Genomic DNA, 20,858 nt, shown 5'->3' on the forward strand with positions numbered 1-20,858 from the left:
AGCTGCTCCTTGGAAACTATGGGGCAGTTTGATTCTGTCCTCTAGGGTTGCTATTAGTCAGAATTGACTCAACAACAACAGGTTTGGTTTTGTTTTGGCCTTGCTACTGCTTGTGAGTTTTAAGTGTGGAGTCCTTCACACTTTTGTCACATAAAAGGAAATTTTAGGCCTAACTTTTTAATTGGGGGAGGGAGGGTTGGGGACATGTTAAATGCTAATCTGTTTCCCTTATTGTTTATGTTTGTTCAAGTTTGAATGAGAATGACATAGCTGAACTGTATGTAAGGTAAATCCGCTCTGTGTTCACACAGATCATATTTTTGTATTGTTAAAATGAATGCATTATAATCCCCAGGAGAAATCTTGCGGATGACTCATATTGCCAGGGGCTTAGATTCCGATGGTGCTTTGCTGCTAGATATCGTTGTGAGTGGCTATGTTCTGCAGCTTCAGTCACCTGCTGATGTCGCTGTAAAGGTAAAATTTCAGAATAACATACCTTCACATTGAAGAGCCCTGGTGGCACAGTGGTTAAGCATTCGGCTGCTAACTGAAAGGTTGATGGTTCAAACTCATCAGCCACTCTGTGGGAGAAAGGTGTGGCAATCTACTACCATAAAGATTACAGCCGTGGAAACCTAGGGTACAGTTCTACTCTGTCCTATAGGGTCACTGTGAGTCAGAATCTACTCAATGGCAATGAGTTTGTTTTTTTGTTGTTGTTGCCTTCACTCTTGGCGTAGTGGTTAAGTTCTATGGCTGTTAACCAAAAGGTCAGCAGTTTAAATCCACTCTCAAAAAGTCTGTATTATAAACATGTTAATATTCAAATCCATATTGTCCTCTTTAGGATTACACAGAAGACTACATTCAGACAGGTCCTGGGCAGCTGTATGCCTACTCAACCCGGCTGTTCAGCATCGATGGCATCAGCGTCCCATACACATGGAACCACACCATTTCCTATGACCAGGCACGCGGAAGAATGCCTTTCTTGGTGGAAACGCTTCATGCATCTTCTGTGGAATCTGACTACAACCAATTAAAAGAGACTCTGGGTTTTAAAATCCATGCTTCAATTTCCAAAGGTAATTTGGTTACAGGGAAGTCCATATTGTTATGCCATTTGTCCTTTCTGGAAGGGTAAAATGAATTGCACTGATGCCATTCAAAAATTAAGGATATTAGAGCATACACCGAACACAATGATATTGAGGCATCGGTGGTTCAGTGGGAGAATTTTCACCTCCCATGCGGGAGGCCTGGGTTTGATTCCGAGCCCATGCTCCTCAGACATAGCCACCACCCCTTTGTCAGTGGAGGCTTGCGTGTTGCTATGATGCTGAACAGGTTTTAGTGGAACTTCCAGACTAAGATGGACTAGGAAGAAAAGCCTGGAATCGACTTCCAAAAATCAGCCACAGAAAACCCTATGGATCACAGCAGTCTGATGCCCAGCAGATCATGGGGATGGCACAGGACCAGGCAGAATTTCATCAGGGCACCACGAGCGAGGGGCCAACTCAACGGCAGCTGACAACACTGCCACCATGATGATATCAGGTTTTTCATGTGTGTTGTCTGTGTTTTGTGGCAAGTAAATCCTATGGTAAAGCCAATCCGAGTCCTAGTATATGTGGTTTACTAATCTTCTCCTTACAGCATCGTAGAGTTGTTATCATTCTAGTCCATTTATGCAGAAAAAGAGGGTTTAAAATGTAAAATCTGTCAGAAACATTTTTCTTTGGGTGATAAAGTTTGTTATTCTGAATTTAATATTTGCCAAGGAATTTTATAAGTTCCTGGGACATAATGTGAAAGGTGTGTCTTCGCCTAAACTAGTAAAAAAAAAAAAAAAAAACTTCCGTACTTTAATTAAAAGCTGCTTCCACAAATGGGGCAGCAGTAATTAGAATTCCAACTGTCATTTCCTGTTGCTCAAAAGTATAATTTTTGAACAGCTTTCCATTTCTCAAGCATAGTTTTGCAATCATTAATCTCAGCATTCCGTTATGCTGTGTGGGCCTTTGATGTGCCTGTCCCCTGAGATTTCCTTTTCAGTCATAGAGGCACTGCAGCAATTATCCTTCCATCTTCTGTGGGGTTTTGATGCCGAGAGACTCTTGCAAGCAGTGATGTTACAGACACTAACTGTTTACATGACTGTAGTTGTGAACTTAGGATCCCACTGAGTAAACTTGAAATGATTCATATTGACCTTGCTGTTTTGCTCTGTGCTAGCTTTCTTAAAATGGACCCAAGCAGATTTAAACAGCACCATTGGCTTTTATCATGCTCCACAGATAAACTAAACATTCATTTTCACTATTTACTCTTGCTTTCAGCCGTTGCGCCCATGACCGTTTTCTTCTTCAGCGTCTGTCATAACTGCTGCAATCACGTTTGAGGTCAGAGTAATCTGGGAGTATACATTTACATTTTTTGAGGTACTCACAGATTCATGAAGCCTAATAGCTGGTGTTGCCCCATGCCTCCACCCACACTGTGCCGACGCCATCGCGTTCTGCTCTTGGCATGCATATTTGGATCACTTGCAAAGAAAGAAGAATTACTGGAATAAAGCGATGTTTTTCTCATTACCTGTTATGTCTAGTTTTAGTATATGACCTCTATTTCTACCTTCTTCATTACTCCATCCAATTCAAAAAGATTAATGGGTGTAGGACATTGGCTAAAAATGAATTTATGGTATATATGAGACTAATTAAAATTATTCTTGAAAAGCCAAGTGTATTTTCTATCATGTAAATCCTCCAAGCCTAAAACTGCTTGAACATATTTATAGTATCTGTAAGAGTGTTGTTGGAACACTTAGGCCCCACGATATAGGGAAATACGTTATAGGACATTTAATGCTCCTTTCTATCCTTGAATACTGTGATTCTGTGAATTACATCTGATACAAGTGCCCATTTGTTGTTGACGCTGTTCCTGTCAGTTACAAAAACTGCAGCTGCAGTTGAGTTTTGATTGACCACCAGGGGGCAAGCTTGCATTCTTGGTAGCTTATCCCGCAAGTTCTTTCTCTTCTACTATGGGGTACTGGGTATGTTGGTCTAGACTAGCACTTTGGTTACAGTGCGTTTGAATCACTTCGAGGGCTTGATGAAGTTTCAGACTTCTGGGCCCGAAGATTTTTGTTTTAGCAAGTCTAAATAGGGTCTGAGAATCTGTATTTTTAATACAGCCCCTAGATTATTCTAATGTAGCTGGTTTGCACACAGGCATTTGGAAACCACTGGTCAAAACAAGTCACAAATATAAATCTCATAAAAATGTTAAATCTTTAAAAGTAAATTACAGATTTTTAAAATATAATTATAAAAAGTATTTTTATTTTAAACATTAATTAGGGGAAGATAGCTGAAGCCATAAAGGAAAAAAATTAATTTAACTACAAAAAAATTCTTTATGGGAGAAGAAAACATAAAAGTGGCAGGGTGAAATATGTACCAAGAAAAAATATTTGCATCACATGCTATGGACAACTATGACTTACCTTAATTACCTTAATATATACAAGCTCGCACAAATCAGTAAGAAAAGGCAAGCACCCAATAGGAAAATGCATGAAGACTACGAACAAGAGATTCACAAAGGAAGTAATAAAGAAGAATGAATGTGAGAAGAAGTTGTCGACCTCATTACTAAGCAAAGAAATGCAAATTAAGCCAACGTGATACCACTTTCTGACTATTATTGTCAGAGATTAAAAAGTATAACTTCCCTGTATTGGAGAGCTGTGGGGACATGAACTCCTCATATACTGCTGGCAGAGAGCAAAAATTGGTTCCTTTTTTTTGGAAAGGAGTATGTACTAGTACCCTTTTAAATTTTCAATTATTTTTGAGTTATCTCATTCTAGGAATCTATCCTAAGAAAATCACAGAAATGGTCAAAAATATATGTTTAGGAAGTTTCATCCAGTGCTATTTATAATAGAAAAATCGTTAATAAATTTCCTGGAAGTAGGAAATTAGTATGTAAATTATGGCACACCTGTATAATAAACTCTTAAATAATCATTAAAATAATTTTAAGTAATATTTAACTCGTCTGTTCATTTAAAAAATATTATTGAGTGCCTACCACATACCAGGAAACCCTGGTGGCATAGTAGTTAAGAGCTATGGCTGCCAACCAGAAGGTCGGCAGTTCAAATCCACCAGGTGCTCCTTGGAAACTCTATGAGGCAGTTGTACTCTGTTCTATAGGGTCGCTATGAGTCCAAATCGACTTGACAAAAAGAGGTTTTGGTTACCATGTACCAGACACTGTTCTAGATATTGACAATATAACTACAAACAAATGACAAAGGAGAATGTTCAGGACATAATAATAATAATTGAAAAGCAGCGTACAATATGATCCGAATCAGGCTTTCCCACACCAGAGTGATTATAAGGTTATAGTCACTGGTTTATACTGGTTAAACACAGTTTCTTGGGCTTCTCCCTTGCCTAATCTGATTGTCGTGAAAGTAAGAAATCTATATGTAGTAAGCTTCCCAAGTAATTTTTATGATCAGTAAAGTTGGGTAATTATTGGCCTATGGAGTAAGATACTAACTAATTAAAAATTTTAAAGTATGTATTTATAAGAATGATTGCAGGTAAAAACACTAAAATATCGACAGTAATTTGTTACAAATGACAAGATTACACAGTTTTATACTTTTTAAAGTTTCTGCAATGATCATAATTACGATAACACAAACAAGCAAGTATTTTGTATTACCTATTATCTTGGATTTAAAATGTTAGCCAATATAATTCAAAATGCCACACTTTAATATAAAACCAAAAAAAAGCAAACTTACTACTGTCGAATCGATCTTGACCCTTAGCGACCCTGTAGGACAGAGTAGAGCTGCCCCATAGGGTTGCCAAGCAACAGCTGGTGGAGTCAAGCTGCCTACCTTTTTGTTAGCAGCTGAGATCTTAACCACTGTGCCTCCAGGGCTCCAACTATAATATAAAGAATAAATAAAAGTAAAACAATTCACAATAAAATATTATTATTTAAATATGTAAATCTTTGGACCTGATTACACTAAAAGACACAGAGAAGTAGTCATATGCTCAAACCTAAATGCAGAATCCTGGTGTGATTTCTTTCAAAACATTGGGCAACTTTTGGTAAAGTTCTAGGTGAAATGAAGTACAGCCAGCCATCAATTTATATGACAGTTGCATTCCAGGAAAATATATTGTATATTTAGATTATGCAAAAAATGCTTAATATTTGGAAGATGAGTTCCAGGCTTAGATAATTACAGACAGCTTTCTTAACTCCATGGAAGTCTCGCAGGACAAGGGACAAATCTTCATCTTGCCATACTAGCTCCTACAGTGAAGTATTATAAAACCTGTCCTGTGGTCTTCCACCACTTGCTGTATTTTAATAGGCCACCGTATCATCATGGCTACTAAAGTATCTCCCAAAGAAACTTCCCAAATGCCACCCAGTGGAAGATCTCTCTCCCATCTAGAACCAAAAATCTAGTTAATAACTTTGTATGATGATATCAGGTAATTTTTTATGTCTATATGACATTTTTTTCCCCCAGTTGTATACCCAGCACAGTGCTCCACACATTAAATTGGTTGGATTAGGGAATGTCTGAATAAATGAATAAATGAAACCAGTAAAAACCACCACCCGAGTTGTATTCTTGATTTCAGTGGTTGACAGTCAAACAAATTTGAATCTAGAGTCTCACCCCAGCACATACTAGCTATTTGACGTTAGGCAATTTGTATAACCTCAGTCTCAAATTCCTCATCAGAATATTGGGTACAGTGGGAGTAGGGACATAAAAAAAAAGAAAGCTTAAATGAGAAAGCACACAGAGCTCCCGGCACCTCTATCACGTGCAGCAACCTTTCACTAATTACTTCACGATGTGTCCCAGATGTCTCTGTCCCTCCTGTCCATCCTATTCCCACTCCCTGGCATGTACAGGAAGGAAGACGCTGGTGCTCTAAGGGCCATTTTTACACTCAGGGTAGAAATTGATTGTGAACCTCTGCTTTTTGTTGAAGTTTTTAGACAACTTGGTTGCTTGTTGTTGTTAAGTGCTCTCGAATTGGTTCCAACTCATAGCGACCCTACGGAACACAGTAGAACTGCCCCATAGAGTTTCCAAGGAGCAGCTGGTAGATTCAAACTGCCGACCTTTTGGAAATAGCAAACAGTACTCTAGCTTTGTAGTCAACCTTTTCATTCAGGTAAACCAAATATGTATATATATATACATCCCAAAAATGTGTATATATATATATATAAATCAGTTTTTTGAACAGTTTCATGTCCTCAGCAGGACTTAAACAATATTATAATCAGAGAATCTGCAAAGTAGAACAAACCTGAAAAATTAACTAATGTCAAGACTTCTTCTAAGACGAGCACCTAGGCCAATAATAACAATAAATACAGGTTCATACATTTAAAATAGAAAGACAACCTAAGATGATTTCTAAGGTATTCAATATGAATTAAATAAAAATTTCCCCAAGAGAAATGAGAAACACATATTGACAGTTGTCTTTTAAGTTTGTGTGTGTGTGTGTATGTGTGTGCACATGTACACACATTACTATGGTAATTTGAAAGATAAGTTTTGTTTAATTTTTTGCAGGTCAATGATGTTCGAAAATTTTTTGCCAAACTGCATAACTCATTCAAGACAAAGTTACATGACCTATCAAAAAAGGGATTCCCTAACTAACTCTTTTAACCTCTTTCTTGTTAGCATTTTTTTTTTTCATGACATTTAACAAATCTGTTCTAACACAATTTGCCTGTTTTTCCCTGCTTTGACTACATGGAAATGGAAAACATTTGGTCACACATGAGGGACCCAGACACTTGACACTAAAAATAAAGGAGTCCCACAAAAGTGACCCACGAAAGGGTTTCTTCATGGAGTTTCTATTTTTCACTGGCACAAATTATTTTAAGTTGCTGGAAAATAATGTCCCTGCTTCTAGAACAACACAAAGTGTAAAGGCTGGATGAATAGGATGTTGCCTGTGGTTTTGCCTGGTGTGCACATTGATCTTGAATCCTTTTTAGTTATCACTGAATAATTTTATTTAATTTTCCTTTGATTGATGTAAACAGCTTAAACAGAAAATCTGTTTCCAGTGGTAGCTTGCCAACAATCAGCGATCTCTGGACTGTGATTCATTTGGTTCTTGGTTAAGAAATATGGGAAAAATTTCTATTTCTGCTTATTTTCACCTATTCCAGTGTTGCATCATGTGTTCCACTTTTGGCATATCTTCCCAGGGAAGATTGTACTGGAAAGAAACAAACTGCTAACATTCTAATGTCAGTTAACTTTACTTCCCTGTCTGTGGTAGGAGATCGAAGTAATCAGTGCCCCTCCGGGTTTACCTTAGACTCAGTTGGACCCTTTTGTGCTGGTAAGTACATGAATAAATAACGTGTTTTTATTTTTATAAAAATGTTTATAATGAATACCACTTACTGGACACCCATTGCCATTGTTCTAGGTATTTAATCATCACGACAGTCCTATAAACTTTCTATTTTATACGTGAGGAAATTGAGATGTAGAAAAGTTAAGTAAACTGCCTAAGATCATCCAGCTATCTGGTGGCAGAGCTAGGTTTGAACTTAAGTTAGATTACAAGCTCCATGTTTTTTCCATGGGGCCACATCAACTATATCAGGAATAGTGACCAAGTACAGAGGTGGAGTGAGCACAGAGATAATGCTGGACTCATTATGGCTGCTTCGTTGCCCTCGGTGTGTGTGAATATCTGTGATCGATGCAATCAATTCCATTTCAAATTTGTTTCTAACTGCACATGTAGTACTTCTTCCTTTGACCCGAAGCACCTAGAGCTAGGTCAAACCTCATAGTCTTCCAGACTGACGAATCTGCCCAAGATCTCAGATATCAGCCGAAAACTTGGGGGGCTCCATGCCACCCTCACATCTGACCTGCTGGCTCCCACTACTATCTCAGGAAATCACTGTACTTATTGATCACAGTTTTGTTACAGCAAAAGGGGTACAAATGAAGAGACACATAGGGCAAGGTCTTGGGGTTCCCAATACAGAGCTTCTGTATCCCAAAAAGTGATACACTACCCTCCCACGTGCATTGACTTCTATCACCAACCAGGAAGCCCATGGTGCTTCCCTGTTCAGAGTCATTACTTGGGCCTCTTTACTTAAGCATGATTGATTGTATCAATCACCCTCCCCTGTGGTTGGTCTTAGATAGCAAGTGGTGGGTCTTTCTGCCATGATCAGCTTCAAGAGGCATCTCATTAGCATAAAACCTTAGATGTGGGCTTGAGGCCTCATCAAAGACATTTCAATTCCAAGATTTTAGAGATTATCTCTCAGAAACCAAAGATAAAGACCAAATTCTTTGGGTAAAGTTAAATTCTTTATCCTACTGTGTGAGACAGCAATATTCCATCCCTCAAACACCTAACCCTAGAATTGCTTAATCATAGATAGGCCAGGACTGTGGGCCTAAGACCGATGACTAAACCAACCTTATTCCACCCAAGTGCCAGTACAAATGAGTCATAGATAGGGTAAACAGCTAAGTAAATGGTTTGAGGAGCTCAAGTTTTCATGCATGGTGCTTTTCTTTCAAGGAGCCCTGGTGGTGTAGTGGTCTAGCAGGCAATGTAATGTAGTCGGAATTGACTCGAGGGCACTGGGCTGGGTATAGTACTAAAAGAGGTGGTCTTCAGAAAATATTGTCTCTAAGATCCAGTCCCAGCTCTGCCAAGAATGACCTGTGCGACCTTGGACAATTTAATTAACCTTTTTATTCCTCAGTTTTATCATTGACAACTGAAAATAGTGATAAAAATACCTACCTCCTGGGAATATTGTGAGGAAAATGTTAAAGCAGGTGCAGTGTTTCCATCAAGGTAAATGAGCAACATGTTAGTCATTGTCATTGGTTTAGTCATTGTTTCAGAAGATGATCTAAACATCTAATCACTGTCAAAAATAATTTAGGAACCCCAAATTAATTTTTATTTAGTGTTTCCTTTTTGTGGCACTGAAGCATTTTCTCTTATATTTGATTCAATTCACTGACCTCTCTAAGCAGCTATTTTTACTGACTTTAGTGATTCCTAGAAGGGTAGGGGCCTTACATGCTGATTGGGCCTTCTTGTTTCTTCTTTCAGATGAAGATGAATGTGCAGAGCGGAATCCCTGCTCCCACACCTGCCACAATGCCATGGGAACCTATTATTGCTCCTGTCCCATGGGCCTCACCATAGCTGTGGATGGAAGAACTTGTCAAGGTATTTGGAAAGCTTAAATCCAATGAACACATTTAAGCCATGGCCAAGGCAATCTATGACCTAGGAAAAGTGTGCTAGGCCAATCCTCTTTTTTCCTACTCCCTCTGCTTCCACCTTGGCAATAGGCAGAGCAGGCCTTCATTGCATTGAAAAAGTAATAAAGAAGGAATACTACTCCTGCAGTGCTTCAAAATGGTACGCTCAAAAAGCAGGGATGTTGCCATGACTCACTCAGTCCTCACAACACCTCAAGGAAGCAGGCACAACTGCCACCAACCTTATTTTGCAACGATGAACTAAGAAATAAAGAGGTTATAAAGAGATTAAGAAGGAACCCTGGTGGCACAGTGGTTAAGTGCTCAGCTGCTAACCAAAAGGTCTGTGGTTAGTACCCCCGTGGGAGAAAAGACCTGGCAATCTGCTTCCATAAAGATCACAGCCTAGGAAATCCTATGGGGCAGTTCTACTCTGTCACATGGGGTTGTTATGAGTCAGAATCAACTCAACAATACACAACAACAACAAAGAGTTAAGTAAATTGCACACTCCTGGTAGTATTTTGGGTATGTAGTTAAAAAACAAAAAACACTTTTCTATCAAACTCTATGTATCCTCCAAAATTGGACTTGCATAAGTGCCTAATTTTATAAATAAATCAAAAGTGAGAAAGGGAAAATAGTTCTCCTTCTGTGTCTCAGGAAGCCCTGTTCCAAATGCAAAGGAGAGGGGGAGTTAGGGGTACAGAAGGGGAATAATTTTTATGGAATGTCTAGTATGAATTGAGTACCTCATATACGTTGTTTCATTTAGTTTTCAAAGTGATTCTGAGAGACAGGAATTATTATCCTCATTTTATAGACGAGAAAGCTCATATTTGAGAGAGGAGAAGTAACTTCTTTAAAACCTTTTAATTCATAAGTGGTCTCGTTGATCAGACAGCCTGTGAAGCTATCACACCATGCTGCTGTGAGCTTGTCAACTGTTTAATCCACCTGAAATGACCCAGTATTTTTCAAGTGTCATTCATTGCTTTTCTTAATCTCATTTCACAGCTGGCTCCTCGGCTGCGCTTTCTTCATTAACCTCAGCTGAATGACTTACTTGCTCTGTTGCAGATATTGATGAGTGTGCTTTGAGTGGACACAGCTGCCACATGGGCCAGGACTGTGACAATACCATTGGATCCTATCGCTGTGTGGTCCGTTGTGGAATGGGCTTTCGGAGAACCTCTGATGGGCTCAGTTGTCAAGGTATGAAAATGGAGGCCCTAGCTTTATCTTTATTATTCTAATAATGAAGACCACTTGACTCTTGTATCATTTTAATAAACTCTCCAGGAAACTCCAAAGAGAAGGGCTGGATCAAGAGGAACAGAATGGGTAGATATCAAGCAACTGGGTCTTCTGTCCTTCAACAGAACTTAAATCAGAACTTCATTTTGCATGTTTTATAGGCTACACTTCTTTTGTAAATACTGGTAGCACAGTGGTTTTGAGGGCTAACATCTTGCCGTTACCATTTGAAAGAGGAGATTATGCAGCACCATCTATTAGAATCTATTCCATAAAACTCCAGTGCATAAGAGTGCTAGAATTTTTCTCGCAGGATTTTTCACAAAGGCAAAAACAGTGAATGCAAAACTAATTACCTATCAAAAGTAGAAAGAATGAATGAATTATGGTACATCTACACCATCAACCACTATACAGGCATTAGGTGTCATGGAATAAATTGGAGCTCCACTGTTTGACTTGGAGGGATTTCCATGAGGTGTTATTGAGTGAGAAGACCAAAAATGTAGAAAAGTATATGTGACTTGTGTAGAAAAGTGTATGGAACTGAAAAACAAGCAATAGCCACAGGAAAAAAAAAATATGAATTTATATCTTTAAGTGTATATAACAGCAACAACAACAAATATATATATAGAGAGAGAGTGAATATTATGATTCATACTAGACTACTAAGTAGATTGCCCTTGGTGGGAAAGGAGGATAAAAAGAGGTAAGGGAGACCACACAAAAAAAGAAATGGAAGAAAAAATCTTCACTAAGAAAAATCTTTTTAAAAGTATGTGATCTTCCACTCCTAGGTATAATAAAAAAAAAAAATACTCAAAAAAAAAAAAAAATGAAAGCAGCAGCTGAGATACTTGTACACCAGTGTTCATTGAAGCATTATTTTCAATAGCCAAAAGGTATTGTGTCATCTGTCCAGCTGCCCCTCAACAGATGAATGGATAAACAAAATGGGGTGTATTCATGCGATGTAATATTATTCAACCATAAAGAGAAATGAACTTCTGATACATGCCACCACATGGATGAACCTTGAAAACATTATACTGAGTGAAATAAGGCAAGCACAAAAGGACAAATACATTGTCTGATCCCACTTACATAAAGTATCTAAAATAGGCTAATCCATGGAGGTAGAGCAAGACTAGTGGTTACCAGAGGATGGGGGAGGGAGGAATAAGAAGTTAAAAAAAAAAAAAAAAAAAGAATTACGTTACTGATAGTCTTGAGAAAAAAGAGTTTGAGCAAAATTAAAGAGATTAGTTGGATTTTCATGGGGGAACCTTGGGAAAAACAAGAGGAGCATTTTATTTAATCAAGGAGAGGATTTAAGTGAGGCTAAAAGGAAAACTTGTAGAAAAAGAACAAGTCTGTCATCATATTTGTGCTTTTATATAAATTAACACATATGCGGATTTTAAGAGATTAAATTCAAAGCTCAAATAGAAAACAAGCACAAAATAAAAGTCGTTGGCCATGTTGAGTTTGTAATGGAATGTAAGGGGAGGATGTGAAAAGCCTAAATATGGTGATTGTTCTTTCGAAGGGTTTGTAAGATAAGGAAGGATAGAGAAGTGGCAGGAGCTTGAGACTAGTACAGCCTTGAGAGAGGAGATGGGCTGCAGGGCTCAAACAGAGGGACTGTTCTAAAACACCACGCATCTGTCAGTTTGTCATACTGTGGTGACCTGTGTGTTGCTATGAAGCTGAAAGCTTCAAATACCAGCAGAATCACCCATGATGGACAGGTATCAGTGGAGTTTCCAGGCCAAGACAGACAAGGAAAAAAGGCCTGGTGATCTACTTCCAATAAATTAATGAGTAAAAACTTTCTGGATCACAACAGAACGTTTTCCAACTTGCTTGTTTTGGACACATTGTCAGTAGGTAACAATTGCTGGAGGAGGCCATCATGTTTGGTGAAGGACTCAAACATGCCGGTGATTGTGAGGATGATGAGGGACAGGGCAACGTTTCATTCTGTTGTGAAGTGCACCATGGGTCAAAGTCAACTTGATGAGAGCTGTCTGCCTGTCTGTCAGCCATCTATCTATCATCTATCTGTCATCTATCAATCATCTGTCATTTATCTACCTACCTATCTACCTATCTGTGTGTCTCATAAGAAACGATCTCTCTTCCTTTGAAACTGGAGGGAAAGAGAGAAAGAAGATACCAGAAATACACAAGTACACAGGAGTTTAGGGGAGTTCATGTCTGCATTCTTTCTGTTACACTCTGACCCTGGTGATGTTTCACAAAATTAATTTGGCAATAACTGCAGACAAGGAAAAATACTAAAGTTGCTGCAGCCAATCAGATACAAGGTTTGAAAGACCTTCATTGGGCTACTAGCAGCAAGAATGGGAAAGAAAGGTCAATTTCAAAAGGTATTGCAAAATCCTAGCTTTTTTTTTTTTTTTCCTATCTTCAGAATCCCGGTCTGTCAGTAACATTCCAAGGACTGAAACTTCATAGAAACAGGAGTGGGAGCCATACGGTAAAATACTTGAAATAGAGGAGTGTTGCATCCACATAGTTCTGAGGCATTAGCAAATATTACCTTTGAGGAGTATTGAAGAGCGACGCCTTCTCCAGCAATTCATCCTGTTAGTTATTCAGCAGCTCAAATAAGAGTAAATGTATTAGACTAGAAAATCTTAAACATAACAATGATCAACAATCATACAACGTTAAATAAACATTTGGGAGAAATTAAACCAGGTTTCCTAACAGCATCTAATGAAAGTTTTGTTTTATTTGACAGATATTAACGAATGTCAGGAATCCAGCCCCTGTCATCAGCGCTGTTCCAATTCCATAGGAAGTTTCCACTGTGGCTGTGAGCCCGGGTATCAACTCAAAGGCAGAAAATGCATAGGTAAGTAAAGGGCTTTGAGTGCAAGGCAATGGCATCTCTGTAACTTCTTAATGCTTCCTGAACTAAAAACATATGTTGTGTCCTGGGCCTGATTCATATACATTGGACACCTATTATGTGTCTTGAATATCATCTGTGCAAAAACAAAGTGGAGGAAAATGCTATACTTTGGAGATTTCACTTTCTAATTAAATAATTTTTATCCACATTTTCCCTACTATATTTATAAAATTTTCCTGCAAAAGTATATATCTATATACACACACACGTATACCTATATATGTATGTGTATGTATATACTATATGTAGTACACATATACAATATATAAAACTATATATATATATATATATATAATTTTTATTTTTCCGGGAGGAGGAAGTTGTTGGCATGTCTACCAGCTCTGTGAAGTGATGTTTTATTTCATTTTTTATTTTTATCAATCTGTTTTAAAATAAAGCATGTTACAGACCTTACTGTATTTAAGCACCTTAATCTTACATGATGATTATGCAATAAAGATGTGTATTAGTTTAAGAGGTGATAGCCATAAAATCCAAGATATGGTTTCTCTAGAAAAGTAGAAGAAATCGTTTTCTCAATCTATATTACCTTTGTTCTTCGATCAAGATGTGAACGAGTGCAGACAGAACGTATGCAGACCAGATCAGCACTGCAAGAACACCAGGGGTGGCTATAAGTGCATTGATCTTTGTCCAAACGGAATGACCAAGGCAGAAAATGGAACCTGTATTGGTAAGTGTAGGACTAGTTCAGTGATCAAGACCAATTTACCATCAACAAGCCAAGTAAGGCATCCATTTTTAAAACTAATGATTACAGTATATTTTATCTAAAAAGGAAATCTTTCTTTTTTCACAGATTTTAGCTCCCAGTTTTAATATGATTGTGTTCTGGGACCCCCCATCATGACTATACCAGGAAATGGAAACTCACCATAAAGACTTAGGACAGTTTTGAGCCCCAATCAGTTACATAATTGGCTTTGTTTAATACCCACATAATTTAGTACTATCTAACATTATTTCTAACATGAAATTTAGCCTAGATGTTTAGAATTTCATCTAGGGGGTTAAGAAAAAATTATGTTTGTAAAGACTTTTAAAGTCTCAGAAAATTATTTTAGAAGTAAATATTTTTTTAAACATCAAATTAGTGATCAGACATTACAGTCAATTATATTTCTCCCTAACCTGCAAAGCTAGCAGAGCTATGAGCTGCAGAATTTACAGAAACAAAACAGTTCGAATCCGCCAGGCGCTCCTTGAAAACTCCATGGGGCAGTTCTACTCTGTCCTATAAGGTCGCTATGAGTCGGAATTCGACCTGACGGCGCTGGGTTGGGTTGGGTCGGGTCATATATTTATAATCTACTAGGGTAGATTGGCTAATCCCCCTCCCCACCAAGAGAAACAAAAAGAAAAAAAAAGCTGTAATATAAGGCAGAATGAAATATCATAAAAAAGGTGCAAATACAATTGTATGAGTGTACCCAGGAGAGATGGATCATACCTTACAGGAGTGATGATCAAGGTTCCATGGAAGTGACCACAAGGACCTTGGGTGAAATGTTAATGGGTGGAAAAGGAAGAAAAAGTATAGAAAGTATTAAAATCACTCTTTCCTTCTGGACGCCTATATGACCTTGCTCAAGATCATACAGCAGTTTGCATTTAAGTTTCTCATTTTTAAAATAGGAGATTTAAAAAAAAAATTGTTCTGAAATATATATTAATAAAGTTGTAAAATGTGTTAGATTTGTTTCAAAATAATATGATAAGAGGGTGGGAGCTGTAGAAATACAGAAGAAGGAAGATTGACAATGTGTTGATGCACGTTGAGGTACTTGGAGGTTCATTATACTTTTTTCTCTACTTTTGTATGTTTAAATTTTTTCTTAATAAGCTTAAATCAAAAACAAACTAGGGCAGTTGGACTGTCAGATTTCAAAGACTCTCTTCATCTGTAATTCTATGAATATTTTTCTTATCTTGTAAGGATAGCACCCAGCTCGGCACCATATATAGTTTCATGCAAGTATACATAGTTTTAGGAAGATGGGGCCTGTAATTACGTGTAAGATTAATTATAAAGAGAATTAATGGAAAGGTCAGAAGGTCAGTTAAGAAAGTACTGCAAAGATCTGGTTAAGTGGAATTGAAAATGTGAGGGTATATGTGTTTGATTGAAGGAAGTGGGATTACACAGTCTTGGCAATTGACAGAATAAGTAGAAGACGACTAATGTTTGCAGCCTGGTCAACTGGGAAAACAGGAGTGCCATTGTCAGAAATAAGGGAGTAAGGATACGAAACTGGGAACTTGCTGAGTTTGAACTACTGGTACATCATGGAGATAGAGGTGTCCAGCTAGCAGCTGTAAATGTGGGACCAGAGATCAGAAGCAACATAACACTATTGCTCTAGATCTGTATAAACAAGCTTACTAGAGCCACTAGTACAAATAAGATGGCCAAAAGAGGAGGGGTGAGGAAAACCTGATTATATGAGTTTTTATGTAAACTCCTTCCTTATTAGGGAACAGGAGGAGGAAAAGGACAATAAGTGACAGAGTTGGAACTTGACTCAGGTTTTTTTTTTGACTCTATATCTTAAATTGATATGGTCTCTCCCACAATGCTGAGAAATGCAACCTTTGGCAATTGCTACAGAAGGTTTATTTTAAATATAATGCCTTGGGATTTGAAAGAGGAAATGTTACTACTTTTTGTTGCCTCCGTGTCTATAGATATTGATGAATGTAAAGATGGGACTCATCAGTGCAGATATAACCAGATATGTGAAAATACAAGAGGCAGCTATCGTTGTGTATGCCCAAGAGGTTATCGGTCTCAAGGAGTTGGAAAACCCTGCATGGGTAAGTTAACAGGAACTCTTGTTGAGTAATGAAGCTACTTACGGAGGTACCTAGCCATGCCCACTTGCTGAGGATCACTCTCTATTCCCAAATGCTCTCTTGCTCCAATTAGAAGGTATGTAAATTGGTTTAAGTAATTCATAATGTAATTTAGATTACTTCTTCAGAGACTTCATATTGAGTTCAATTTATACTGACATTTTAAATACTTTAAATACCTACTATACACCACACATATCAAAGTGAGGCTGTGATATAATTGCCGTGACAGCTTAATTATCTAGATTATCTTATTATCTCTCTATGAACATGGCATAAATGTTCACATAGATAAATTTTGTTTGAGTATGCAGTATAAGGTTTAGGGGTAAAGGATTAACATATTAACTCAATATTCAAACAAATAATTATTTCATCTACCATTCTTGTAGAGCTTACTATATGCCAGGAAACCCTGGTGGCATAGTGTTTAAGTGCTACTGCTGCTAACCAAAAGGTCAGCACTTCGAATCTAGGGGGGCAGTTCTACTCTGTCTTAAAGCAGGGTAAGAGGAGAGGGTAACCCAGGGTAGGGTAGGGTAGTGGCACTGTGATCCTGGCAGCCTCTCAAAAAGGCTGAAGGAAATGAAGGAGCAGCTGCAAGAGGTCTGGGCAAGTGTATTCCAGGCTGAGGGACAGTCAGAGCAAAGTTCCTGAGAAAGGAAACTCTGCGTTGTTGGAGCAAAGTTAGGCAGAGAATAAAGCGGCCATGACGAAGAACTTAGATTTTATTCTAAAGGTGTAATGGGAAGACATACAAGATCTTGAGCAGAGGAGCAGGGTGAAATGATTTACATTTGGAAACAATCACTCTCGCAGCTATGTGGAGGTAAAACCTTGGGAGGGCAAAGGTGGTTGCAGGAAGACCAAGTCCACTTACATAAAAATAAAGAAATAAGCGTAAAGGTAGGTTTTTTGTTGTTGTTTTGTGCCAAGTGGATTCTAACTCACGGCTACCCTATAGGACAAAGTAGAACTGCCCCACTGGATTTACTAGGCAGAAATCTTTACAGAAGCAGATTATCAGGTCTTTCTCCCTTGGAGCCACTGGCGGGTTTGAACTACCGATCTTTGGGTTAGCAGCCGAGCGCTTAACCATTACACCACCAGGGCTCCTTCATAAAGATAGTTACATACTTACAAAAATTACATCTAAACAAATGAAATATTTCCAACATTTTCAACCGGTTAGGAAAATTAGTAATCTATCTGAAAGATCTATTTGTCAAAAGAAAGAAAGCTAGTTAAGAAATGTAGTTTCAATATTTACAGATAGCATTGTATTGTTGTTGCTGTTGTTGTCGCTGTTAGGTGCCGTTGAGTCTGTCCCAACTCATAGTGACCCTATGCACAACAGAACGAAACACTGCCCGGTCCTGCGCCATCCTTACAATCGTTGTTATGCTCGAGCTCATTGTTGCAGCCACTGTGTCAATCCACCTCGTTGAGGGTCTTTCCTCTTTTCTGCTGACCCTGTACTCTGCCAAGCATGATGCCCTTCTCCAGGGACTGATCCCTCCTGACAACATGACCAAAGTATGTAAGACACAGCCTCACCATCCCTGCCTCTAAGGAGCATTCTGGCCGCACTTCCTCCAACACAGATTTGTTCGTTCTTTTGGCAGTCCGTGGTGTATTCAACATTCTTCGCCAACACCACAATTCAAAAGCGTCAACTCTTCTAATAGTATTAGAGATACTATTGCAACTGTTTTTATAATTGCAGTTTAATGTTAATTGTATTAATTTTGGATTCCACTGTCTTTTGAACCTTCTTACCTGCAAAGGAAGCTATGCATATATCAACATTTTAGGATGTTTCTCCTTAGTTGAACTCAGAAACTTGTGTATAGCATATATATGATTTAAGATGCCAGTGTTAGACTTACAACTATATATAATAATGTATGACAAATTAGCCCATACTGATACAACATCCAAGTCATTTTTTTCAGACAAGGAGACAGACTGAAGGCAGAGTTCATTAGATCTTGAGGCCATCACAACTGAAAGTAATAGGAGGATGGATTCACAGAACTACTGTCTGGTTTCTAAGCCACCTACTCCAAAGAGAATGTTCAAATAAAGATTGAAGCAAACCTTAGGGGGTGACACAGACTCTTTCTGTGTATTCTAAAACTGGGCGATTAAAGCTTTTCCGTGGTTTACATCAGTTGAGCAGAAATTACTGTGTGTATTCCTGGCTTTGGAGGGTAATATAATGTCCTCCATTTGTTTCATGGACTGATTCTTTATTCCTGTGTTTTGTATGTGTATGTGTGTTTTTGTTTTTATTTTTCTCTTTTTTATGTCTCATGTCACACGAGCAGACATTAATGAGTGCGAACAAGTGCCTAAACCTTGTGCACATCAGTGCTCCAACACCCCCGGCAGCTTCAAGTGTACCTGTCCCCCAGGACAACATTTATTAGGGGACGGGAAATCTTGCGCTGGATTGGAGAGGCTGCCCAATTATGGCAATCGATACAATAGCTATAACCTTGCGTGGTTCTCCCCTATGAGAAACAACTATCAACCTCAACAGCATTACAGACAGTACTCACATCTCTACAGTTCCTACTCAGAGTATAGAAACAGCAGGACATCTCTCTCCAGGACTAGAAGGACTATTAGGAAAACTTGCCCTGAAGGCTCTGAGGCAAGCCATGACACGTGTGTAGGTAAATGTCAGCCATATTGCGTTTCCTTTCTGTGGACTCACCTACTGACCAGAGACTGTGCATATTTATTTATAGCACCTGTAATAGTTTGGGTGCAGCTACATCTGACCTCAAATCTGAGATGACTCAGTGTTTCAAGACAGTTACTCTGGTACCTAAAACTATTAAAATTTTATTCAGATAAACTCTTTACAGATGTGCATTTAATAATTTGTTGTCTTTATGCCAGTTTCTTCCTTTGATCACTTCTGTAAGTGCTACTCAATTTAATGCTATATAGAAATAAATTTCAGTGGCATCCAGAATATGTTTTTTATTATACTATAATGCCACATACTCTTTATACCATGTGAGTATGGCTGTATCTGATTGATCCCAAAACAGTGGATTAACAAGCAACAATTTCAACTACTTACATGATTGCTTGTTTTATATGACAAGTGACACCCTGTTGACTGTTATCCTGCACTCCCCATAGAACTTCTCAGAACCATTATCTTGTGCTTATGTCAGTCACTTAAAAGATAATGTGAGCCAGGACAAAATAGCATTGCTTCCTTCCCTCTAAAATATGTGCTTTCAATATCTTTATCTAAACTCACAAGTCTGTAATTTCAGTTGTTTGTAAAAGTGAAGTATAATTTCCAAGTCAAGAATTGAGATCTCGTTTTCAGTTAAGTTGCAGACATTACCATCTGTCATTCATTTAACTCAGTTTTCTGGGAGTGTCCGCTTTGCATGTCATTGAGCTAGGCACCAAGGGAAATTAGCAAACACAACACAAGGAGCATGTAGTTCATTGCTTCACTATTTGTTAGATGGAAAAAGAAAGCAAGGAAGGAGAGAGAGAGGGAGGGAGGCAAGAAAAAAACTGCTTAAATTCAAAGGTCATTATTTCAACCACATTTTCTTACGTTTCTTTTAAGTGCTTTACACTTTGTATATTCTCTCCTAAATGTGGTTTCTGTTAAACATTTCTTCTCCTCCTGACTTCACCTTTTGTCCTCTCTTTCTCTGGCCTTCTCGAAGCCCTTAACTTCTCTTAGGTGGACCCAGATTCTCTTCTCACCTCTACTCCATTAGATTCTCAAACCCTCTGGACACTCAGCTTTTACCCTTGGTTCTTTTGATCTATATGTTAAATATTTACTAGGACTTTTCTGTCTAGACATTTTGATGTGCCTGAAACTTAGCATAATGGATGTGGAAACTTCTCCTGCATGATCAGCTTTCCATCACTGTGGATAGTGCCAGTTTCTTCAGCTATTTGAACTGCAGCCATTAAACCCCAAACCCATTGTTGTCAAGTTGATTCCAACTCATAGTGACCCTATATGACTGAGTAGAACTGCCCCTAGGGTTTCCAAGGCTGTAATCTTTACAGAAGAAGACTGACACATCTTTGTCCCATGGAATGGCTGGTGGGTTTAAACTGCTGACTTTTTGGTTAACAGCTGAACACTTAACCACTGCTCCACCAGGGCCCCTTCTTCAGCCATTATTGCAGTCATTAACAAGTCTCTACATTTTTTACTATATGGTCAAGTACTGGAAACTCTGGTGGCATAGTGGTTAAGAGCTACAGCTGCTAACTAAAAAGTCGGCAGTTCATATCCACCAGGCGCTTCTTGGAAACTGTATGGGGCAGTTCTACTCTGTCCTGTACAGTCACTTTGAGTCCGAATTGACTGGATGGCAACGGGTTTGGTTTGTTTTTTTGCTCAAGCACTAC

The 20,858-nt window shown here is 38.4% G+C and overlaps 1 protein-coding gene across 6 annotated transcripts in view; it reads left to right on the forward strand.

The window, feature by feature from the left end:
- HMCN1 (hemicentin 1) overlaps positions 1-20,858 on the forward strand; it is a 551,288-nt gene that overhangs the window by 517,549 nt on the left and 12,881 nt on the right. For 5 of the 6 annotated variants that reach the window (XM_049868532.1, XM_049868533.1, XM_049868535.1 and 2 more), the window contains 9 exons: positions 356-477; positions 851-1,088; positions 7,389-7,451; positions 9,213-9,332; positions 10,448-10,582; positions 13,398-13,511; positions 14,140-14,265; positions 16,278-16,406; positions 18,776-19,126. In XM_049868532.1, coding sequence (XP_049724489.1) covers positions 356-477; positions 851-1,088; positions 7,389-7,451; positions 9,213-9,332; positions 10,448-10,582; positions 13,398-13,511; positions 14,140-14,265; positions 16,278-16,406; positions 18,776-19,126 — 1,398 coding nt within the window. The remainder of the gene's footprint in view (positions 1-355; positions 478-850; positions 1,089-7,388; positions 7,452-9,212; positions 9,333-10,447; positions 10,583-13,397; positions 13,512-14,139; positions 14,266-16,277; positions 16,407-18,775; positions 19,127-20,858) is intronic. The other variant, XM_049868536.1, reaches the window with a different exon arrangement.

The sequence above is a fragment of the Elephas maximus genome, chromosome 24 (assembly GCF_024166365.1).
Source record: "Elephas maximus indicus isolate mEleMax1 chromosome 24, mEleMax1 primary haplotype, whole genome shotgun sequence".
Taxonomy (NCBI): Eukaryota; Metazoa; Chordata; class Mammalia; order Proboscidea; family Elephantidae; genus Elephas; species Elephas maximus.